The 26,583-nt window shown below is 38.0% G+C and overlaps 1 protein-coding gene across 1 annotated transcript in view; it reads right to left on the bottom strand.

Annotated features, from left to right (window-relative positions):
- Positions 1-26,583, bottom strand: part of LOC150091113 (UBX domain-containing protein 7) — a 690,832-nt gene that overhangs the window by 574,722 nt on the left and 89,527 nt on the right. The window contains exon 2 of the mRNA XM_090384602.1: positions 13,180-13,309. Within this exon, the coding sequence (XP_090240728.1) occupies positions 13,180-13,309 (130 nt within the window). The remainder of the gene's footprint in view (positions 1-13,179; positions 13,310-26,583) is intronic.

Genomic DNA, 26,583 nt, shown 5'->3' with positions numbered 1-26,583 from the left:
CTAGTAGCTTCCAAGATAAATTCTTTGAATGCTTCCCATTTTGAATTTGCTGTTGGTAACATCATCAGTTGGTCCCACCGTAGAGAATTTAAATACTGTCTCAGACCAATGTAGTCACCTTTACGAAAGCAAAAACCCTTCCCTTTAGCTCTGATGGTAATTACCTCTTTGAGTAAATCCCACTTCAGCACACTGTGATCACTGCCACCTAGTGGTTCCTTTATCTGCAGAGTCTTAGTGCATGAAGAATCACTACTGATAATCAGATCAAGAGTATTACTCCCTCTATTTGCCTTCCGAACATGCTGATGTAGAAAACAATCATCCAATAAATCCACAAAAGCCTTGCTAGTGTATGAGTGACAAACCCACAAATTCCAGTCAATATCTAGAAAATTAAAATCTCCCATTATAAGACTCTCATTTATTGGCCCACTCTTTATGTGCATAATCTGAGCATGAAGAAGAATCCCATCAGCACTGAGCATGCTCAAACAGTTCAAAGCCTTAAACAAATCAATCAGATCACGTCACAGGTGCCTTGTTTCTAAATACTGTAATTTGCAGAACTGAAGACTTTCCTGAATCACCTGATCCCCTCACCAATCTTGTTGCCCTTCTCTGTACTAGTTCAAGTAGCTCTACAATAGTCCTAAAATGAGGATTCCAGACCTACATGCAATATTCAAGGTGGGTCTTATACAAAGGGATAATCACCTCCGAGTATATCATTGACAAGACCCCATGAGCTGCTATAGAAGCCTGTTTGCACTACTCGGAAAACTTCATATCTGACTGGACAATTACCCTCAGGTCTTTTTCATTCTTCACTACCTAAGTGCAGTACCACATAGTTGTTAAATTACTCTGGAGTCACTGCTACCCATATGCCACAGTTTGCATTTGTCAATGTTAAACTTCAGTTGTCACTTCTCATCCAATCTGCCTAACTTTTCTAGATCCTATTGCAGTAGCATACTGCAACAGGATCCCTGCCAACCTATTAACAAGTACAGGTCACTGTTGAACAAAAGCCGAGAATTAGGGCTGAATTTGAAAGTGTCTGCAATTCTGCCCAGACACGATAGGAGGGAGTATATGATGAGAGCCTTGTCGATCAATTCGGCCCTGGAAAGATTGTGCAAGGCTCAAGGGGTAGAATTTTTTTCAGCCTGAACTGTACTTGTTAACAGGAGAGATTGCTTCTACAGGGATGGGATACACTTAAATAGAAAGGGTGCAAGAATATTTGCTGATGCTATCGAGGCAGTGTTAGGTGGGTCAGAAAACTGCTAGCTTGGGGGGAGACAAAGACCAATAGATTGACAGTAGCCACTGGCAGAGGTGAAAGAGATTCTTGCACTGCTTCTATTAGAATGAGCAGAAGCCTGAAAAACAAGATGCATGGTATTTCAGAGACTGCTGAGAGCCATTGCGGTACAAGTAAACACATGGGTTGTGTTAGGGTAGCTAAGAATAGAAACAGGTGCAGGTATACTTGCGTGTACACCAATGCTAGGAGTTTAGTAAATAAATTTGATGAATTTGAGGTATTGCTCAAAACATCAAAGGCAGATATTGTTGGGATATCAGAGACGTGGTGTCACACAGATATAAGGGATGCAGAACTGCAATTTGGGGAGTACGTCTACAGAAAGGATAGACAGGATAGGAAGGGGGGAGGGGTTATGCTATTAGTTAAGAAACACATAAAAACCAAGGAAGTGAAGCCAGTCGACATCGCTGGACAGTGCAGTGTTGAGTCAGTTTGGTGTGACATAAGCATTGGGAGATCAAAATTGAGAGTAGGAGTGTGCTATAGGCCTAATGACTCTGATGAGTATAATAAGGAACTGTACAGGGAAATAGAGTGGGCCAGTAAATCAGAGAGTCTTATAATGGGAGATTTTAATTTCCCAGATATTGACTGGAATTTGGGGGCTGGTTACTCACGCACTAGCAGAGCTTTTGTGGATTTATTGGATGATTGTTTTCTACATCAGCATGTTCGGGAGGCAACTAGAGGGAGTAATACTCTTGATTTGATTATCAGCAGTGATTCTTCATGCATTAAGAATCTGCAGATAAATGAACCACTAGGTGGCAGTGATCACAGTGTGCTGAAGTGGGATTTACTCAAAGAGGTAACTACCATTAGGGGTAAAGGGAAGGGTTATTGCTTCCGTAAAGGCGACTACGATGGACTGAGGCAGTATTTAAATTCTATACAGTGGGACCAACTGATGATGTTACCAACAGCAAATTCAAAATGGGAAGCATTCAAAGAACTTATCTTGGAAGCTACTAGGCTTTACATACCAACTAAGAAATATTGTTCAAGGTTTAGGCCAAAATGGATGTCAGATGAACTAATGAGGCATATGGCAGAGAAGAAAAATGCATGGGATACTTACAAATTAACACATTACACAGAAGCCTATGATAGATACAAGTTGATATGCAACCAAGTTACAAAGGAGGTTAGGCAGGCGAAAGCAGATTACGAGAAATCCTTGGCAAGGGATGCAAAGAAAAACAGCAAAGAGTTCTTTACTTATGTAAACTCTAGAAGGAAGGGGATGAATCAGATTGGTCCACTTGATATTGATGGGTCGGTTGTTGATGATCCTGCTCAGGTAGCTAACAAACTAAATGAATATTTTGCATCGACATTCACACATGAGGAGTTATTCAGCAAAGGGAATACCAGAGGTGTATTCAACTCTAGCAGTAAGCTACAGAATCTTGAAATAACTGGGAGTAAAGTGGAGGAGAAACTGTTGAACATAAACACAAGAAAGGCACCCGGGGTGGATGGGATCTATCCAGTTATATTAAAGGAGGCAGCAAAGGAAGTAAGCAAACCCTTAGCCATAATTATGAGAGCTTCCTTGGACTCAGGGGAGGTACCCATAGACTGGAAATGTGCAAATGTGACCCCAATTCACAAAGGAGGATCAAAGGCTGACACAAGTAATTATAGACCTGTGAGCTTAACTTCTGTTCCAGGAAAATTAATGGAGGCACTGGTTAAAGAAGCACTGCAGGATCATTTAGACAAGACTTCAGTTATAGCTCAGACACAGCATGGTTTTGTTAAGGGGAAGTCTTGCCTGACCAACTTGATTGGATACTATGATGCAGTCACAAAAGAACTGGATGCAGGGAATAACTTTGATATTATATACTTGGATCTTAGAAAGGCTTTTGATACTGTTGCACATGGAAGACTGCTACACAAATTGGAGCAGTGTGACATTGGAGGCAAATTGCTGCTATGGATAAAGGGGTGGTTGAGGGGGAGAAGACAGAGAGTGGTAATCAATGGACACTGCTCATCGTGGACTAATGTTATTAGTGGAGTCCCTCAGGGCTCAGTGTTGGGTCCATTGTTGTTTTCTGTATTTATAAATGATATTGATGATGGTATATCAAGCTTAATGTCCAAGTTTGCAGATGATACAAAGGTTGGCAGGGTTGTCAAGGACACTACTGACACTATGCTGCTGCAACAGGATCTGGAAAGGTTGAGCAGATGGGCTGAGAGGTGGCAAATGAAGTTTAACATTGACAAATGTGAAGTACTACACATGGGAAACAGCAACCCCAGAGCAACGTATCAACTCTGTGGTACTACACTGACAGTGGTAGAGAATGAAAGGGACTTGGGGGTGATTGTGCAGGCAGATATGAAGTTCTCTGAGCAGTGCAGACGGGCTGCAAGAGTAGCTCATGGAGTATTGTCAATGATATACAGGAATTTTTTCAGCAGGGATAAGGAGGTGATTATTCCATTGTATAAGGCAATGGTCAGGCCACACCTAGAGTACTGTATACAGGTCTGGAGGCCTCATTTCAAGAAGGATGTAGAGCTGCTGGAACGAGTACAGAGAAGGGCAACAAGATTAGTGAATGGAACAAAGGGGTGCTCTTACAAAGAAAGGCTTAAGGTTTGCAAATTACAGAGTCTGGAGACTAGGCATCGGCGAGGTGATCTGATAGAGGTGTATAAGGCCTTGAATGGTTTAAGCATGCTCAATGCTGATGGGATTCTTCCTCTAGCTCAGAAAAATCACCTGAGAGGGCATAAATTCAAATTGAGGAAGGACAGATGTAGGATAGACGTGCGGAAATTTGCCTTTAGCCAGCGGGTGGTTGGTAGGTGGAACAGACTTCCATCCCTTGTCGTGGAAGTTGATAGCCTAAATAAGTTTAAGGCTCAGCTGGACAGGTATTTCGAACGAACAGAGGGGTGAAGAGGAAGTGGTTATTTTTATTTATTTATGTTACTTTTTTTTTTTTTTTTTTTTTTTTTTGGCTGATGCTGCATAAGCTTGCTTTCTTGCATCAAATGCCTCTACTAATGCTAAACTTTCGTATCATCTGCAAATTTGGACATTAAGTCTGATATGCTTCATCAATGTCATTGATAAATACAGAAAACACCAATGAGCATAACACTGAACTCTGGGGGACTCCACTAATAACATTAGTCTATGAAGAGTAGTGTCCATTGATTACCACTCTGTCTTCTCCCACTCAACCATCCTATTATCCATTACCCTTAATGCAACACTGCAGTCTTTTATGTATGAACAGTATCAAAATCTTTCCTAAAATCCAACTATATGACATGGAAATTACTTTTTGTCTCCAGTTCTTTTTTTGTGATAAAATCAAATTGTTCACAAAGGTCAAATTAGTCAGAGATTTTCCCTTAACAAACCCATGTTGTGTCTGAACTAGAACTCAGGCTTGTCTAGATGATCCTGCATTACTTCTTTAACCAGTAACTCCACTGAACAGAAATTAAACTAACAGGTCTATAATTACTCGTGTCACCTTTGATCACTCTTTGTGAATTGAGGATACCTTTGCAAATCTCCAGTTCATGGGGACCTCCCTTGAATCTAAAGATGCTATCGTAATTATGCCTAAGGTTCTGCTTACGTAGCCAAGTGGTCAGGAGCGTGAGTGCAGTAGCACACACTCTTTTGAGTGGACAGGGGTTCAAGCCTGTGACGGCTAAATACAATTAACATTTGAATTTATTGATTTATTGTAAAGTCCACTAACCTGGTGGTTGTGCTGGAGTATAAACAAGAGCTGGTTTTTTTTTGTTTTTTTTACTTCCTTTGCTACATTCTTTAATATAAATGGATAGATACCACCACCACAGGTGCCTTTCTTGTGTTTAACTTCAACAATTAGGAGAGTAGCACCTGCAAGGTGATCTGATTGAGGTGTATAAAGCCTTGAATGGGTTGAACAGGCTGAATGCTGATGGGATTCTTCCTCTTGCTCAGATAAAGAACCTGAGGGGACACAGATTCAAATTGAGGAAAGACAGTTGTAGAATAGATGTGTGGAAATTTGCCTTTAGCCAGCAGGTAGTTGATTGGTGGAACAACAGACTTCCATCTTTTGTTGTGAATGTTGATAGCCTAAATAAATTTAAGGCTGAGCAGGACAGGCATTTGGAACGAATGGAGTGGTGAAATGGGAGGGTTTTTTTTTTTTTTTTTTGGCTGATGCTGCATAAGTTTGCTTTTTTTCATCATATGCCTCTACTAATGCTAATTTCTCCTCCACTTTGCTCTCAGTTATTACAAAATCATTTAGCTCCTTATTAGAATTTGATAATCTTCTGGCCTCCACCTTCCTACAGAATCCCTCATGTGTGAATATAGATACTTAGTACATAATATTGTCAATTAATCAGTAAATTTATTAATTTTGTTGAATTTCATTGTCAATTAAATTTTACTTTTAACTATACATATAACGACTTAGATTACATAACATATATAATTAGTAAAAATAAATAATTAATACTTAACTTGATACGGAAGTTATATAAATGGATTTCATAGATAACACTCAATACTGAAACATAAACATAGTGTTATAATTGTGTTGGGATACAAGTTTGGGGTTTTAATTTTGTACTGAAATTGAAATTTTATTGAAATTAAATCGAAATCATGACTCAGACCAGAGCAGCAAAGCAAAAGGCGCAAGCTAATGGGAGTGCTGTGGCTCAGGGGAGAACTGAGGGGGGCAGTTGCCCTCTGAATCACAGCCTTTTAAAAGGCACTACTTGCTTGATGTTTGTGGAGCAGTCGGGTACGGGACATGACACTGCCATGGGAGATGTCTTTGTGTGTGCGCGATGCAAGGAGTGTAAGGAAATCAGACAACTCAGCGTTGTTATGGGCCTATATGAGAGCTTGAAGGACAGGGTGGATGCCCTCGAAGGATTAAAAGTGAGGGGCCCATCAAGCTCTCAGCTGCCCACACCAATGCCAGAGCTTGCACTTGGTCATCACGCAACACAGCGGCAGCCCCCAAGGCAGAATGCGCTGGTCCCAAAGTTGTTGGTGACTCTATTGTCAGGGAAACGGGAAAGCTTTGTAAAAAGGATAGGTGGAACAGGACCAGGCTATGTCTGCCAGGGGCAAAGGTTGACGACGTTGTAGAGCGGATATCATCTTTTAAGGGCACAAAAGGGGATATAGTTGTACACGTTGGAACTAATGATATTAAGAGTAGGAGACCAGCAGAATTACTTAACAAGTACAGGTCACTGTTGAAAAAAAGTTGTGAATTAGGGTTGAATTTGAAAGTGTCTCCAATTCTGCCCAGACACGATAGGAGGGAGTATATAATGAGAGCCTTGTCGATCAATTCGGCCCTGGAAAGATTGTGCAAGGCTCAAGGGGTAGAATTTTTTTCAGCCTGGTCTGTACTTGTTAACAGGAGAGACTGCTTCTAAAGGGATGGGATACACTTAAATAGAAAGGCTGCAAGAATGTTTGCTGATGCTATCGAGGCAGCGTTAGGTGGGTCGGAAAACTGCTAGATTGGGGGGGATACAAGGACTAATAGATTAACAGTAGCCATTGGCAGAGGTGAAAGTGATTCTTGCACTGCTTCTATTGGAATGAGCAGCAGCCTGGAAAATAAGATGCAGGATATTTCAGAGACTGCTGGGAATCATTGGGGTACAAGTAAACACATGGGTTGTGTTAGGTTAGCTAAGAAAAAGAACAGGTGCATGTTTACATGCGTGTACACCAATGCTAGGAGTTTAGTAAACAAATTTGATAAATTTGAGGTATTGTTTAAAAGATCAAAGGCAGATATTGTTGGGATTTCAGAGACGTGGTGTCGCACAGATATAAGTAACGCAGAACTGGAATTTGGGTAGTACAATGTCTACAGGAAGGATAGACAGGATAGGAAGGGAGGAGGGCTTATGCTATTAGTTAAGAAATACTTAAAATCCAAGGAAGTGAAGCCAGTCGACAATGCAGTGTCGAGTCAGTTTGGTGTGACATAAGCATTGGGAGATCAAAATTGAGAGTAGGAGTGTGCTAAAGGCCAATACTTTGATGAGTATAATAAGAAACGGTACAGGGAAATAGTGGGCCAGTAAATCAGAGAGTCTTATATGGGGGATTTTAATTTCCCAGATATTGACTGGAATTTAGGGGCTGGTCACTCACACACTAGCAAGGCTTTTGTGGATTTATTGGATGATTGTTTTCTACATCAGCATGTTCGGGAGGCAAGTAGAGGAAGTAATACTCTTGATTTGATTATCAGTAGTGATTCTTCATGCATTAAGAATCTGCAGATAAATGAACCACTAGGTGGCAGTGATCACAGTGTGCTGAAGTGGGATTTACTCAAAGAGGTAACTACCATTAGGGGTAAAGGGAAGGGTTACTGCTTTCGTAAAGGTGACTACGATGGACTGAGACAGTATTTAAATTCTATACAGTGGGACCAACTGATGACGTCAACAGCAAATTCAAAATGGGAAGCATTCAAAGAACTTATCTTGGAAGCTACTAGACTTCCTAGTAGCAACCAAGAAATATACCAACTAAGAAATATTGTTCAAGGCCTAAATGGATGTCAGATGAACTAATGAGACATATGGCAGAGAAGAGAAATGCATGGGATACATACAAATTAACACGTGACACAGAAGCCTATGATAGATACAAGTTGATCTGTAACCAAGTTACAAAGGAGGTTAGGCAGGCGAAGGCAGATTACGAGAAATCTTTGGCAGGAGATGCAAAGAAAAGCAGCAAAGAGTTCTTTACTTATGTAAACTCTAGAAGGAAGGGGATAAATCATATTGATCCACTTGATATCGATGGGTCAACTGTTGATGATCCTGCTCAGGTAGCTAACAAACTAAATGAATATTTTGCTTCGACATTCACACATGAGGAGTTATTCAGCGAGGGGAATGCCAGAGGTGTATTCAACTCTGGCAGTAAGCTAGAGAATCTTGTAATAACTGAGAGTAAAGTGGAGGAGAAATAGTTGAAGATAAAAACAAGAAAGGCACCTGGGGTGGATGGGATCTATCCAGTTATATTAGAGGAGGCAGCCAAGGAAGTAAGCAAACCCTTAGCCATAATTATGAGAGCTTCCTTGGACTCAGGGGAGGTATCCATGGACTGGAGATGTGCAAATGTGACCTCAATTGACAAAGGAGGATCAAAGGCTGACACAAGTAATTATAGACCTGTGAGTTTAACTTCTGTTCCCGGAAAATTAATGGAGGCACTGGTTAAAGAAGCACTGCAGGATCATCTAGACAAGACTTCAGATATAGCTCGGACACAGCATGGTTTTGTTAAGGGGAAGTCTTGCCTGACCAATTTGATTGGATACTATGATGCACTCACCAAAGAACTGGATGCAGGGAATAACTTTGATATTATATACTTGGATCTTAGAAAGGCTTTTGATAATGTTGCACATGGAAGACTGCTGCACAAATTGGAGCAGTGTGGCATTGGAGGCAAATTGCTGCAATGGATAAAGGGGTGGTTGAGGGGGAGACGACAGAGTGGTTATCAATGGACTCTGCTCATCGTGGACTAATGTTATTAGTGGAGTCCCTCAGGGTTCAGTACTGGGTCCATTATTGTTTTCTGTATTTTTAAATGATATTGATGAAGGTATATCAAGTTTAATTTCCAAGTTTTCAGACGATACGAAGGTTGGCAGGGTTGTCAAGGACACTACTGACACTATGCTGCTGGCTGCTGCAACAGGATCTGGAAAGGTTGAGCAGATGGGCTGAGAGGTGGCAAATGAAGTTTAACATTGACAAATGTAAAGTACTACATATGGGAAACGGCAAACCCAGAGCAACGTATCAACTCTGTGGTACTACACTGACAGTGGTAGAGAATGAAAGGGACTTGGGGGTGATTGTGCAGGCAGATATGAAGTTGTCTGAGCAGTGCAGACGAGCTGCAAGAGTAGTTCATGGTGTATTGTCAATGATATATAGGAATTTTTCTAGCAGGGATAAGGAGGTGATTATTCCCTTGTATAAGGCAATGTCAGGCCACACCTAGAGTACTGTATACAGGTCTGGAGGCCTCATTTCAAGAAGGATGTAGAGCTGCTGGAACGAGTACAGAGAAGGGCAACAAGATTAGTGAATGGAACAATGGGGTGCTCTTACGAAGAAAGGCTCAAGTTTTGCAAATTACAGTGTCTGGAGACTAGGCACAAGCGAGGTGATCGGATAGAGGTGTATAAAGCCTTGAATGGTTTGAGCATGCTCAATGCTGATGGGTTTCTTCCTCTTGCTCAGAATAATCACCTGAGAGGGCATAAATTCAAATTGAGGAAAGACAGAGGTAGGATAGACGTGTGGAAATTTGCCTTTAGCCAGCGGGTGGTTGGTTGGTGGAACAGAACAGACTTCCATCCCTTGTCGTGGAAGTTGATAGCCTAAATAAGTTTAAGGCTCAGCTGGACAGATGTTTCGAACGAACAGAGGGGTGAAGTGGAAGTGGTTATTTTTTTATTTATTTATTATTTTTTTTTTGGCTGATGCTGCATAAGCTTGCTTTCTTGCATCAAATGCCTCTACTAATGCTAAATGCAAAATACTGATTCAGTTTGTCGTTTGTTTGTTTGTTTGTTATTTGGTTTTTAGGAGCATTAGCAACTACGGCCATATTGCTCTGGGGATATGCGGCGGTCATTCCCTGATCTTTCCGCATCCTCCGTATTTGGTGGTCACGGGCTTGAACCCTGGTCTAATCAAGAAGTGTGTGCTACGCACTGCTGCTCCTGCCACCTGGCTATGTTGGCGCCGATTCAGTTTGTCAGCTACCTGAGTAGGATCATCAACAGTCAAGCGATCAATATCAAGTGGGACAATCTGATTCATCCCATTCCTTCCTCCTATAGTTTACTTAATTAAAGAAGTCTTTGCTGTTTTTTTTCTTTGCATCATTTGTCAATAATGCACTACAGTTACATTTTTGATCCTTTAAACATTTCTTTACATATTAAAAAAGAATGAAAATTTAAAAAAAAAAAAAAAAAAATATATATATATATTAAATTAAGCATATCTTCAATATTACTGTTTCACTGTAATAAATTTAATATTAACATAATAACGACAACTTATACTGAGACCGTACCAATAACGGACGAGATGATTCTGCACAACAGACTAGAAATAACTGCTACTGAAAAGAAGGTAATGGCTACCAACCTGATCGACAAAGCAGTGCCCAACAACAGCAATCTCCAGAAAACCTATGATGAAAAGATCACGAAGTACAGGTGACCCCCACTTAACACTGATAATTCCGGAAAAACAGAGCTTTAAGTGAATCCGCGCTAAGCGAGCACTGCATTCCCATAAGGTAACATATGTATTTGTGAGTTGCGGTCGGTGCCATAGGATATATTTTCTAATCAATAATAAACAGTAGTGAAAAGATGCACAAATATCAGTCAAAATATTTAATATTCAAATATTTGTACATATAAAATATTCTGCATTACATACGTATATAATTATGTGGTAACTACTTACGTATCAAAATTAAACTTAAAATTCCAATTAAAATCATGAATTTAATTGATCAAAATTGATTTTCATTTAATTTAATTGATGAATTTAATCATGAAAAATGTGTCGATTTTGGCCCTCTTCCTGGTAAACTAAAAGGGGTTTTAATTTAAAATCCCCAGCAGCATTACCACCCAACAATAAAGTCAACCGATCCTTTGCCACTTTGAAACTTGGCATGTTTTTTCTTCTTTCAATATGAAACTTCTTTTAGGCATTCGTTTCCAAAAAAGTCCTGCTTCATCTATGTTAAAAACTTGTTGCGAAGTATAACACATAATACCCCTCTTCAATAATTTTAAAAAGTTCTTTTTTGAAAGTTTCGGCTCTATGATCTGCACTTGCAGCTTCTCCCTGGATTTTAAATCTATTCAACCAGTCCTTACTAGTTTTATATGGTTCCACATTTTTTTTTTTTTTAGGTGAGTTTCTTCAGATCATCATATAGGCTAATCCAGTGGTTTTCAACCTTTTTTTAATAACGGCCCCCCTAAGTAATTTATTTTGTTTTGCGGCACCCTCTACTCCATTTTCTGCCTGTTAGGTCCAATATATATATATAATATTAAAAACATATATATATGTTATATGATAGTTATTATTATAACATAATTATAAAAATTACATTTCATAATACAAATTATATATATACAGTATATAATTTGATTCTTTATATAGAGGTGGTCAGTAAACATCAAGTGTAGATCACCAAAAAATTAAAAAGATACTGTACACCTTTTTATAATGAAATAAACATAATTTTTTAAAAAAATAAGTTTAAGTAACTTAAACTGAAATTAACCAACAGCACAAAATAAAACCATAAACCAGGAAGTAACTAGCACTTTTTTTGCCATGGTAATAATACAGTCTAAAACATCAACATTAAAAAGCATAAAGAATAAAATTCTGTACCTTTCCTGAAGCTGGATGGAGCTTCAGGAAATTATTTTCCTGAATAATTATTTTTCAAGGAAAGAATAATACATACTGAAGATAGGCTAGCATTTCATTTTCATTAATATACTAAAGGACACCTCCATTATTACTACTACAAGTACTGGCTGTAGAAAGTTGCCATATACCTTTTAGGTACCAATGTCTGAGATAAGTATTTTGAAAAACCATGTGAATTTTTCAAAAATTTACCATGTGAAATCTACACAGTGTAGAGCAATTTTCCACACTAGCTGTAGTGATAACAGAGATGCCTTTAATATATGTATTAGGAGATGCCTTTAATATATTGACTTTAATATAGTCAATAACCGCTAGGCTTTCTTCATTATATAAGTATCTTAGGGGAGCCTCATACCAAAACAGTTATAAAACAATATTATACAAGTACAGCAACACATTGCAAAGAGTCTTCACAATATGAGGTCGACACAGTAAACATCAAGCCATTTTCTCACTGCTACATACACAGTAAGGCTGTGCCCTATTTGTACAATAATATTTCATAGCTTTCGTAGCATAACTTTTCCCTTAAGTGATTTTTTGCTACCTGCGTTACCATCTCACAAATTCTGGATATATCTAATCAATGGTAATAATACAGATTTTTTTTTCTCACATTTTAACAATGACTACCTATCCCCGAGGAGCACTAATCAGGGTTGCAACCATGATCCAGGTAGTGGAATACATTTTAAATAAATAGCAATATAATTACTTCCCACTGGAGAACTGCTCTTCTTTTGCGTGGTGCAAACTGAGGCAACTTAGGACAAAGTGCATTCACAATATGAAATCAATGCATTAAACAGCAAACCTAGTTTGCCCGTTATCATTTACAGAATGAGGCAGCACCCTATTTGTACAATGTTTTATAGTTCTCACAGCAAGAGGCTTTTCCCAAAATTACTTAAATTTCGCTTGCTTGCAGTACCCTCTTGCATCCCACATATTATGGATATAATTATATAATTAGTCATTGGGTTGTTCAGATCGTCACAGTGAATACCTACCCACTGGTTTGACACATTCAGAGTTGTAACCATGATCTTGGTAGTGACATGCACTTTAAATAAATAATAATATACCTCTCCATTGGAGAAATCCTTTTATTTAATGCAGTCAATACCAAAGCAACTTATGATCAAGTGCACTCACAATATGAGATCGTTGCGCCTGTAACTCTGCTACATTCATATGGCATTCAAATTTTAAACTAATACAGGATCGCTAAATGATTTTTGGCATAAATATAAACTTACATGGATTATTTTTCCATGTTTACTACCACGATAGTAGTCACTTACTCAGTGTTATCACAGGTCTGAATGGAAGTTTCTGCACTTTCTGTTTGTGCATCCACATGCATGTTAACTGCCATTTCAAGATTTCCATTGCAAGCTTCTAGAGTTCGTGCTGCAACATCAACAGGAGCTCCTGCAACGAGTTATATCCAAGTTAAACATTATAGTAGTAGTAGCAATAATAATAATAACAACAATAGTATATTTAAAAGAGTAACAGATTACCTCGGTCTTTTGCGTAGAATGCTTCCAGTCAATGTTCTCCAAATGAAACAAATAAAATAAGATAAACGGATAAAATAATTTAATGATTTCTTTCACTCAAAGATATGACCGATTTGACGTGCAATGGAATCAAAAGCCGAGAGCCCCCATTCGACCCCAAAATACATCAAATCAACTCAGCAAGAGACCATGAGTGTGAGAAGACATTGCATCAGAATAAATAATTAAAATCACAATTAAAAATTAAAATCACAATTAAAACTTTGGATGAACACTCAAATTAAATGAAATTCACAGCTTTTCCCTTCCTTTAATTTGAGTGTTCATCTAAATTTTTAATCATGATTTAAAATTTTAATTGTGATTTTAATTATTTATTCTCAGAAGCAGTTTTCTGATTTTATTTATTCTGACACATTGTCTTCTCACACTCATGGTCTTGCTGAGTTGGTTTGATGTGTTTCGGGGTCGGATGGGGGCTCTCGGCTTTCGATTCCGTTGTGCATTGAATCAGTCATATCTCTATGAGTAAAAGAATTCATTAAATTATTTTATCCATTTATTTTATTTTATTTGTTACATTTGGAGAGCATTGGCTGGAAGCATTCTACGCATATTTTATTCGTCACATTTGGAGAGCAGTGACTGGAACAACCTAGAAGTTACTGTGTTTTTACCAACAACAATAGTAAATTAACATTTTGTATTGAAACATAACATACAACATAACTGAACAATGAAACTGCTACAACATATACAACAGACTCTCGATTTACCGGGATCGGATTAACTGGGACACTAACTCCAAATAAAAAAATCAAAAAAAAAAAAAAAAAAAAAAATCAACCAGAAATCATAAAATTCAGGTAATAACTAGAATAGGCATAAACAGATGTTTTGCAAATCGTAAATAAGCGACAAGAAGTGGCGTTATAAGTCGTCATTGGGAGATTATTATCTTGCAATCCCCACTGTCTATACACCCACAGCTCAAAAAAAAAAACCAAGTGTTTAGTTCTTTTAGTGTGTCACATCAATTGTTGTGTTCCATCACACTGCTAAAGGACAAATTTTGTTTTGTTATTCATGTCAGGGATGTTAGATTTGACATCCCTGACATGAATAACAAAATTTCAATTAAACAAAAACTTGCATCCATTAAATCTCTAATGAATCACTATAATGTTGGTGACCAAACCATATGTGACATTGTAAAAAACAGAGGGAAGCAATTAGATTTAAAATGGACATCACAAAAAATAAATGATTGTCTAATACGCACTACTTGCGTATTGGACACGCGAGTAGTGTGTGGTAAGTGTTTTTCGTTTATTGCCATACTTTACGTTAGGTTGCTGAACATTTTTCAATACAGTAATAAGTCCCCGACTTATGTAGCTTCGGACTTGTTACTTTATATTGTTTTTATATGACTGAAGATTTCAGTGAAGGGGACACACATTTCACCATAATAATGTAAAAACCCACAGAATTCCAGCTATCGGTATTATTGCAAATGCAATAAAATCGAGTTTAATACCTGTTTATAATAGATTGCGCTAACAGAAAAGCCCAGTAACCCAGAAAGTGCAAATTGTTTTTATTGTTTTATGGCTGTGAACACCAGAAATGTGCTTTAGTAAAATGTGAGCCAGCATGGGGTGATAATAGTGAGCTTTCGCCTTAACCCTGTGAAGTTATTTTCGGAAAATTTAATTTAAACTGAAAATTTAAATTTAATGTTATCATCGTGCCGACTAAGAGAATAAGTGACAACGCTACTAGTAAATCTACAAAGAAAAGGAAAGCGATTGTTTTGGATTAAAAAATTAAAATAATAAGGATGTATGAAAATGGCCAAACATTAACAAGTATCGCATGGAATTCAGATTTGTCAATGGCAACAGTGAACAAAAGCCACAGTGATCGCTTCACCCACAGAGTAGGTGAAGCGATCGGCACCAATGAAGTTAACTATAATAACCAAGGCTACGAAATACAAATCAGTTTTTACAGTACAATAACATGCGTTTTTTTCTTCCTTTTATATTTTTTTCTAATGTGCCACTCTGGCTACTTCACCACTGTCTCCAGATAAAGTTTTTAATTGAACTAATTAAAAATTTATAACTATTTTTCTTCATTCTTCTGAGGATATTATGTGGTTTTTTTGTAATTTTGGCATATCAAGGATATAGTAGCAATATTTTATTAGTTATTTCCCAGTTAGTTACGTAAAACTCGACTTACGTAAGAAGTCCTGGAACATATCTCTTACGTATGTTAGGGACTTGCTTATTTTTGAATTACCCGGGAAATCGATTATCCGGAAACTTTTTTTTACCACCTATCCCAGAAAATCAAGAGTCAACTGTATCTAGAATAATGATCACATAAAGCATCACTGGATATAGTATACCAACAATTTAGTTAATGTATACAGTGTGCAGTACAGTTCAGGCACATTAAATTTTCATTTTCTTGAATTAATTGAGTTTTTTTTTTTCTTAATTAATTGAATTTACTTTTCTGAATTTATGAATTTAATTAATAATTGAACAAATGAAGTTATAATCATATTATTAATTGAATTATAAGGGGGTTAAGTCTATTTTTCATTTTTTTTGTTAGCAGCAGGATTTAAACTTAGTTAATGAAACAGTTTTAATTGCAACCAGTAATTGCAAGAAGTCTTAATTGCAAGTAGAATAAGCTTTGTCTTCATAACAAGTTGTGCTGGTATTGCACTGTTGTTTTCATCCGTTCAGCTGCAGCTGACTTTCAGAGACTTTATGGGCGAGCTGCCTCCATGCTGTCTGGTCTTCAACAGCTTCTTTCAAGTTCTTCATGCACATGCCAGTGTCACTCTTGATGGTGTCGAGTCAGCATGTTCTTTGTTGACCTCTTCTCCTTGTTCCACTGACCTTTCCTAGCATTATCGATTTTTCATGAATTGGACCACATTATGTTACCAAAATAGATCAATCGATGTTTCTGGTTTGATGCGATCCAAAACTTCTCTTTTTATAACTTTCGTTGTTTGTGGTATGCAAAACTGCTTTCTCCAGCACCAGAGCTCAAAAAAGTCAATTTTTCTTGTCTGCTTTTTTCATTTTCCAGCTTTCACACCCATAAGTTGTTATGGGAAACACTATAGCATTAACCACTTTGATCTTTGTTCTAAGACTGACATCTTTGTCTTTCCAGATCTTTTCCATGCTCATCATGGTGCTGCATCCAAGTGAAATTCTTCTTTTAACTTCAGGCCCAGATTCTCTGCCTTGGTCGATCTTATATTCAAGAAAGATGAATTCCTGAACAGATTGAACATCTTCATTGTTAATTTTAACTTCTCCAGTCTCGGCTGTTTTAACCATTAAAGCTCTCACTTTAACCATTAAAATCAATTGCGTTAGATCTTCCTCATTTTCTGCTAACCCAGTTGTATCATCTGCATATCTTAAATTATTGATATTTCTGCTGCCAATTTTTACTCCAATTTCTGGTCATCCAAGTACAATTTCTTCATAATTGATTCACAATATAAATAATATAGAAATGGGGATAAGATACAGACCTGTCACCACTTTTTCTGATTTCAAACCAGTCTGTATCTCCAAATGTTGTTTGAACGGTTGCTTCTTGGTTGGTGTACAATGATCTTATTAGCTCAACCAAGTGTGCCTGTACCCCCAATTCTATCAAAGAATTTCGCAATTTTTCGTGATCATCACAATCAAATGCTTTGGTATAGTCGATGAAGCACATCTATTCATCTTTCTTAAAATTAGTGGGCTTTTTCCATATGTTTGCAATATGATCATGAGTGCCTCTTCCTTTGCGGAAATAAGCTTGAACATCAGTGAGCTCTGTTTCTATACAATCTTGCTTGAATGATTTTCTATAGAATCTTGCTTATGTGTGTTATCAAGGCTATTGTACGGTAGTTCGAGCAATTTCGGGCATCTCCCTTCTTCAGGATCGGAATAAACACTGATCTCTTCTAGTCTTTTAGCCACATATTGCTTTTCCAGATCTCCCGGCACAGAGCTGTGATAACTACGATTGGCAAAAGTGTTAACGTTTCTGTTGGTATTCCATCAATTCCAGGGGCTTTTTTTCTAGGTTGTTGCAGCATCCATACTACCTTTTCCTCTAAAATATCCAGTTCTAATTCATCCTGCCCTTTTGCTTCAATCTGTTGATGTTTGTTTCTATTTGCATACAGTTCTTCTGTGTATTCCTGCCATCTTTTTTTTAATTCCTTGTTGGTCATTCAGTTCATTTATATCTTTGTCTCTTATTGAACCTTTACAAGCAGTGAAGGGTGTCCAGATCTTCTTTATTTGTGCGAAGAGATCTCTCGTGTGCCCTTTTTTGTTATTATCTTCTATTTCTTTACAACGTTCCTTCCAGTATTTTTCCTTTTCTCTTCTGGTTGCCCTTTGGAATTCTGTATTAAGCCTTCTTGTCTCATCTCTATCTCCTGCAGCTTTAGCTTTTCTTCTTTCTTCAGCAATCTTGATGGTTTCTTCTGATAGTCACTTACTTGATTTTGCATATTTTTTGTATGGGATGTATTGCTGTGCTATTTCAGTGACAATGTTTCTTATTTCCTCTAAAAGTATATCTGGTTGCCTTTCCGTGTAGTTAAACGAGCCAAATCTGTTTGTTTATCTCAACTGTGTACAATGGAGAAATTTTATTTATATCATATTTCCGTGATGCAGCCTTCATTTTGATATTTTGAGCCTGATTTTAAATTCTAAGAGTTAGTAGTCCGAGCCGCAGTCTGCACCAGGCAAAGTTTTCACTGAAAAAAAAAAAAAAGTGTTTCTCCAACTTTGACTGTACGTGATGTAGTCAGTGCAATCCATTTGGGGATGTCCATGTATACAAACGTTGCTTAGGTTGGATAAACTATGTGTTTGTAATCCTTAATTGATTTTCTTGACAGAACTGCACCGGACAGTTTCCTGCTTCGTTCCTATCTCCCAGACAAAATCTCCCAATGACTCCATCTTCCTCTATGTCTCTTATTTCTGCAATGAAGTCTCCAAGAACATGCACAATGTCTTTTTTTGGTGTTTGACTCAGTGCATTCTGAGCTTCGGCATATAAGAAATGTGACTTTAAGAGGTTTTCCATTAATGCAGATGGCCATTACTCTGTCATTTACTGACCTATAACTATCAACTAATCTGGCAATTCTCTTGTTCACTATAAATGCCACACCACTTCTGATTTTTTTTCATTCCAGAGTAGTAATCTGTAAAATCGTCTGACTGAAAGTAGCCATTTCCTGTCCAATTTATTTCACCGACATCAAAGATATCAATCTTGGTCCTAACCAATCTTCTCTTAATGATATCCAGCTTCCCATGATTCAAATTCCGAAGGTTCCATGTGTGCTTTTGTGTGTGATGGAGGGAACAGTGCAGACTGTTCCCTCCATCATGGGCTGCCTCAGCAAGCAGGCCTCCCGAAGGCTTTAACCAAATTGCATCATCCATACCCATGTTACTAGAAACAGGTCATCGCTCTTCTCCAGTAACATGTTTGATACTTTCCAGCATGGAGGGTCCGCCTTCGGGTATCATCTCTGATAAATTCTTGAGCTTGTTCATAGTTTTATGGTGAAAAATATTGGAATAGGTCACCATGTCCTTCTCTAGACCTCCACATTTATCCAAACTGGGCCAGCATACTTTCAAATAAATGAAATCTCCAAATTGTTAATCACCATTTAAAGTTGAGACAATATCTAAATGGCAGTTTAATCATCTGGGGATGTCCAAGCATTGCAAAAAAAAAAAAAGACTGATCTGCCAAAAATAAATGTTTTAAATTAGAGTAATACCAAGGCAACTCATTGTAAAGGCACAGTCTGTTCTGCTTTGAGCATTACAACTATTGCATTAACAAGGCAATTTAAAACCAACTCCTCATACATTGAATATGTCCTTATTGACAATTTGAAGCAGCTCGTAGCATCATGTGTGTACTCTGATCTGGAAGATAGCGATCTCAAGTATATGATGATTTCAGATTCTCATAAGTCACCTTTCAGGAATACATTCTAAAAAATCAAGGATGTTCCAGTGACTGTTCCTAGAAAGTGGGGGCATCTGGTAGACCTTACATTGCAGTTTAATTCCTACTGGCTATAAAAAACATAAGATAACAGGGCAGTCCCACCTATCCCAACTCCATATAAATTCAGTAAGGCCAAATAGCAACAGCTATTTATAATATTGAAAATAATAGAAATTTCTAATGGGTGTTCATTACAATTATCTCTAAGGCCAATCTAAGGTGGATAAGGAGGTGATTATTCCCTTGTATAAGGCAATGGTCAGGCCACACCTAGAGTACTGTATACAGGCCTGGAGGCCTCATTTCAAGAAGGATGTAGAGCTGCTGGAACGAGTACAGAGAAGGGCAACTAGATTGGTGAATGGGACAAAGGGGTGCTCTTACGAAGAAAGGCTTAAGTTTTGCTAATTACAGTGTCTGGAAACTAGGCACCAGCGAGGTGATCTGATAGAGGTGTACAAAGCCTTGAATGGTTTGAGCATGCTCAATGCTGATGGGATTCTTCCTCTTGCTCAGAATAATCACCTGAGAGGGCATAAATTCAAATTGAGGAAAGACAGATGTAGGATAGATGTGCGGAAATTTGCCTTTAGCCAGCGGGTGGTTGGTAGGTGGAACAGACTTCCATCCCTTGTCGTGGAAGTTGATAGCCTAAATAAGTTTAAGGCTCAGCTGGACAGGTATTTCGAACGAACAGAGGGGTGAAGTGGAAGTGGTTATTTTTATTTATTTATGTTACTTTTTTTTTTTTTTTTTTGGCTGATGCTGCATAAGCTTGCTTTCTTGCATCAAATGCCTCTACTAATGCTAATGCTAATTTTTATACATGGGATCACGTCCATTAATTTGCTGTACAATAGTTCAGTGTAATAACAATTTGCAGCATGAAGGGGCAGTTTATACAACAATTCAGTGATGACACTGTATGAGACAATTCAATGAATGTTTTGAGGGAACTCGGCATGTAACAAAGACAGACGGCATACATTTAACATGCCATGCTATAAATGGTGAATTTATTCTGCACACCGAATCTCTGTTTGGTTTTTAGGAGCATTAGCAACTAAGGCCATGTTGCTCAGGGGATATGCGGTGATCATTCCCCGACCTTTCCACATCCTCCGTATTTGGTATCACTAGCTCGAAACCTGGTCTAATCAAGAAGCGTGTGCTATGCACTGCTGCTCCTGCCCACCTGGAAATGGAGGCGCCGATTCAAAGAAATAATCACCTCCTTATCCCTGCAAGCAAAATTCCTGTATACCTGACAAGACCCCATGAGCTGCTCTGACAGCCTGTCTGCACAAATACCCCTAGGTCTTTTTCATTCTCCACTACCCTTAGTGTGGTACTGCACAGTTGGTACATAACTCTGGGGTTACTGCTACACATTTGCAGTACTTTGCATTTGTCAATGTCTTCAGTTGCCACCTATTAGCCCATCTGTCCAACTTTTATAGATCCTGTTGCAGTACCATTCTGTAATTACTGTCATTTACAACCCTGCCAACCTTCGTGTATTATCTTCAAAGTTAGACATTAAGCCTGATACACCTTCATTGATAAATGTATAAAATAATAAGGGTCCCAACACCGAACTGTAGGGGATCCACTAATAACACTAGTTCACGAAGAGCAGTATCCATTGATTACCACTCTCCATCTTCTCTCACTCGTCAATCCCTTTATCCACAGCAGCAGCTTGCCCTTAATGCCATACTGCTCCAATTTGTACAGCAGTCTTCAGTGTGCAACAGTATCAAAAGTTTTCCTGAAATCCAAGTACGGTTAGTCCCTGACTTGCATAAGCCCGAGTTACGTAACTTCGGACTTATGTAAATTTTTTTGGTAAAATCGTAAAGATACTTTCTGTATAATTTCTAAGAGTGAAGTCGAATGAAGGAACAATAAGCAACAATAATTAAAAGCTTTTATTTTCATTCCCATACAAATTATGTTGGATAATAACCTGTGCAGTAACTAGAATCTAGGTAAATAACTAGAGTTAACATTTCATTTTCTGCTTTAAAAATTCTAAAGAAATATTCGACAATGTGTTTGAGACAGGTGAACTACGTTGAAGAACTTCAGAGATACCTCCACAACATTCAAGCTACATGGACTGTGTGTGTCCCATCAGCTATTTCTTCAGAGAATAACACACTAGTCAGTTCAGTTTTGTTAGAGAGTGAAGCAGGAGCTTTTGTTTGCATTCTGTATGTAATATTTGTTACATGTCGGGCTATACATATGGAATTTAAAAATTCTATACACTTATTACATGTATAGAATTTAAAAACTGTCTGAGACCACTGTAGTCACCTTTACTAAAGCAAAATCCCTTCCCTTCACCCCTTATAATTACAACATAACAGTGAGGATCATCTACCACTTTGATAGAAGAATCCAGATTCAGTTTTCTGTAGTAGCATCACAAATAGTAAATTCAAGATAAATTCGTCTGGAATATTTTTATTTATAGAATATTTAATTTTTTCAAAAATCATTTGAAAAATGGATTACCTAACTTACGAAAGGGATGTGGTTGCTTACCAAGCCAAGATACTTTGAAAAGTGACTGATCTCTCAACTTTTTACTTGCTTGTGTTTTTTTTTTTTTGCTGCTTTCACATGTTTATCTATCCGTAATTTTTTCTGCATGGTACATTATTTTCATAATTACACAAAGGACAATTTTTCTGCCTGTAGTAAAATCTTTTTGGTAATTGTCGATCCACAGTTCTTTTAAACTAGCAGCAAATTTGATTTTTAGCATTTTTAACAAAAGCCACAACTACCAATTCTAAAAATTGTTTTAAGGTAAAACTGAACTGTTATGCTACACATTCAAAGAATGAACTATCATCCAGCATTATCAGTGGCAAAAATTAAAGTAAAACATAATTAATGTTTTCCCATGCTCATTGAAATGTTTTTCCACACTAATTTATTGTAATATGAAGTTTTAAACTTTATATTAAACATTAATATCAATTAATGTTTATTAATGTCTAAAAATTAACCCTAGGGCTCATATCTGGTGAGTATGGGCTTGGCACACCCAGGGTTGGGCAGACTGTAAGTGGAAATGTATATCATTGATATTAGAACTAAGACCACATATTTGTGAAATGAACTAGGAAGTATTTGGGAGGTTTAGACCTTTTTGCAGATAAGTTTGAACTATTAGTTTTAGAATTTATAGTGTATTCAAAGTAGGAAAAAGTGGGGAGGGACATGCTGTATGAAGTAATGAAATTTTTGGATGTGGCGTACACATGGTAAGAATATATCTGGATTCTTGTCAGACTCCCTTCAGTCACTAACTGGCAGAGTAGAGCTAGCAAGATTATCCGGAAGCCTCCAAGAGAGTTACCAATAGGTTCAGTCCGGTGCACAAACTAGCAACCAACGTGCGAACACCATTTTAGACCTGTACCCTAGAAATGTAAGGAAGCTTAGATCTTGCCATGGTGTTCATCATAACCTCAACAGACATCAATCGTACTGCATGATGGAAAAGATGAGGAAGGGTTGACCTAAACTTAGTTCTGGAACGTAAACATGGGTTCCACCACTTCAAGCCTCCAATAAGCAAAGTGGTGGTATTGCACTGGTTGATGAGAGTCATCTACCACCTAGTATTGCCAGATAACACAGAGAGATGGCATTCCTCCGTGTGGTGGGTGCCACACCTCAGCTCCTGCTTACGTTGGTTCACACTTGGGTGGTCACCCATAGTGTGCTTGCGCATGGGGGCTACACCCAGGATTACTAACAGTCCCACCATCGTGAAGATGCAAGCAAAGGATTTGGCTATCACAGACTGTCCAGAATTCGCTGAAATTGGGTCCACTTGACTTGAGTGTCACCTGAATATCACTTCCATCAGCATTTTAGACTTCCAGGTAGCAAGCATAACTTGTCTGGCATATCTGAGAGAACGTCTGCAACAACCTTAAGGACTATAGCTTCAAGTACCACACAGTTGATACATTACTCTGGGGTTTAATGCCACCCAGCAGGACTTTGCATTTGTCAATGTGAAACGTGAACTGTCATTTTTCAGCCCATCTGCCTAAACTTTCTAGATCCTGTTGCAGTGGCATACTACCATTAACAGCAATGCCAATCTTTTAATCATCTGCAAAACTGGACATTAAGCTTCATATACCTTCATCAGTATCATTGATAAATATAGAAAACAACAAAGGGTCCAAAACCAAAACCAAACCCTGGAGAGACTCTGCTAGTAACATTAGTCCAAGAAGAGCAATGTCCATTGGTTACCACTCTGTCTTCACCCACTCAATCATCCCTTTATCTATAGCAACAAGTTGCCCTTAAAGCCACACTTCTCCTATTTGTCCAGGAGTCTTTTATGTGTAACAGTATCAAAAGTTTACCTGAAATCAAAGTATCATATACTTGGATTTCAGGAAAGCTTTTCATCCAGTTCTTTTGTGACCACATCATAGTATCCAATCAAATTGGTCAGAGAACATTTTCTCCTTAATAAACCCATGCAATGTCTAAAATATAACTGCAATCTTTCCTACATGGTTCTACATTGCTTCTTTAACTACTGACTACATTGTTTTCCGTGAAACAGAAGCTAATATAGTGGATATATGTGGATATATTTGCACAGTTATGTGCAAATATATCCACATAACTGTGGATATATTTGCACATCGTCAGTCTCCGAGGACTTTCCCCGATTCCAAAGATGCTCTCATAATTATGGCTATATGGCTGCACAGATCCCATCCAATCCAGGTGCCTTTTTTATGTTTAACTTCAACAATTTCTCTTCTACTTGCCTCTAAGTTATTACAAAATCATTTAGCTCCATGTTAGAGTTTGATCAACTTGTGGCATTCACTTCCCTAAAGAATTCTTCATGTGTGAATGTAGGTGCAAAATAATCATTGTTTGTCAGCAACCTGAGCAGGATTGCCAACTGTCGAGCCATTGATATCAAGTGTACTTATGTGATTCTTTCCCTTCTTTGTGGCATTTACATAAGTAAAGAAATCTTTGCTGTTTATCTCTGCATCCTTAACCTAAGATATGCCTTGGCTTGCCTATGAAAATTATGATATCCTTCTTCGTGACTTGATTACAGATTAGTTTTTATCTATTGTAGGCTTCTGTGTCACCTGATATTTATATGCATTCCATGGATTTTTCTTCTCCGTCATGAGTGTCAGTTCATCTGACATCCATTTAGGACTAAACCTTGAAAAGTTTGTTTTTTTGTTTTTTTTAGGAGCATTAGCAACTAAGGCCATATTACTCCAAGGATATGCAGTGGTCATTCCCTGCCCATTCCGCATGCTCCATATTTGGTGGCTCACGGGCTCGAACCCCGGTCTAATCAAGAAGCGTGTGCTACGCACTGCTGCTCCTGCCCACCTGGCTACGGAGGCGCCACCTTGAACAGTATAAGTACTCCTCGACTTGCATAGCATTACGTAAGTCGGGGAATTTCTCCCATGCTTGTGCAGCACTTGCAAATGTGTTCACTGAATTGATTGAATCAAAAAAGAAATGTTTGACAAACATGTAAATAGAATTATTTATTGTATTTATTCAATTTTTTATCTCATGCACAGGAAAAATTACAAAAGCATGTAATTTTTAAAAAATTTCAAAATTACAAAAAAAAGAGATAAGACAGGCATAACATCAGTAAGTTTTTCCTCTCAAGCATTGTTGCCAGAATTGACGTCTTCAGCTGATAAGTATGCCACTGCGGAGTTTGAGGGCTGTGGAGATTTAGAAAGGGTCTGTCGCTCAACCTTAAGAAAGAACATATTAATGGATGACATGATTGGACAGTGGCTTTTTTCCTTTTCATCATAGATTTCTTTGGAGCAAGCAAGCATAACATTCACCCCTCTGTTAACTTTTAAGAATCGTTCACTGTCAGGATCCATCTTCTCAAACCTCGTCATTCCCGATGCAATTTCAGAAAATTGCCATTGCCATCTCTCTGGCGATGAAGCATCTTGGCTCCTCATTTGGTTCATCTTGAGCTTCGTCAGCATTTTCTTCTTTCACTATTGCTGCCTGCAAGTCAATATGTTATTCGTTAGATAATTCCCTCTCTTCTTCCTCTATTAACTGCTCGTCTTTGACATCAATCTCCAACTGAAGTAGCTCTGCAACCTTTACAATCTTATCTGTAACTTCTTCATATGATTCTTTTTCAAATCCTTGGCAGCTTTTATGTGGCATGGGCACATTGTCTTCCATACGCCATTTAAACAACTTTTAGTAATTTCCGCCCAGGCCTTATTGATGTTTATATTGTAAGGTTTCCAGAAGTCTCTCAATGTAAAATTTCTCATCATCTACTGCAGACAATGCCTGAGCAAATGTTCTGCATAAATAGTATGCTTTTAAATTCGAAATAACACCCTGATCCCTAGGTTGGATGAGTGATATTGTGTTTGGCGGTAGAAATATGCCTCTCACATTGAAATCATCTAGATGCGTAGGATGTCCAGGAACATTATCTAATAGAAGCAAAATGATGAAAGGAATATCGTTGTCTTTACAATATTTTTCAACCTTGGGAATGAAGCAGCATTTAAAAAAATCCACAAAGAGAAATGTTAACTGCAGGGACTCACATCTGGGATAGTATGGGCTTGGCACACCCAGGGTCCTGAGCTGAATATCATCATTCTTCTCTCTCTCTCTCTCTCTCTCTCTCTCTCTCTCTCTCTCTCTCTCTCTCTCTCTCTCTCTCTCTCTCAGGGTTGCTCAGAAATTTCTTTTGGCAGGTGCAGCATAAGCCTCAAGCTTTGTTACACTATATACGCTGTGATCACTGCCACCTAGTGGTTCCTTTATCTGCAGATTCTTAATGCATGAATAATCAACGCTGATAATCAGATCAAGAGAATTATTCCCTCTGGATGGCCCATGAACATGCTGCTGTAGAAAACAATCATCCAATAAATCCACAAAAAGCCTTGCTAGTATGCAAGTGACCAACCCACAAGTTAGAGTCAATATCGGGTATGTTAAAATCCGCCATCTGGTTCACTAATCCACAATTTCTCTGTACAATTT

The sequence above is a fragment of the Mastigoproctus giganteus genome, chromosome 1 (genome assembly GCF_048544385.1).
Source record: "Mastigoproctus giganteus isolate SK-2022 chromosome 1, ASM4854438v1, whole genome shotgun sequence".
Classification (NCBI taxonomy): Eukaryota; Metazoa; Arthropoda; class Arachnida; order Uropygi; family Thelyphonidae; genus Mastigoproctus; species Mastigoproctus giganteus.
This window is presented reverse-complemented; position numbering and strand designations above follow the sequence as displayed.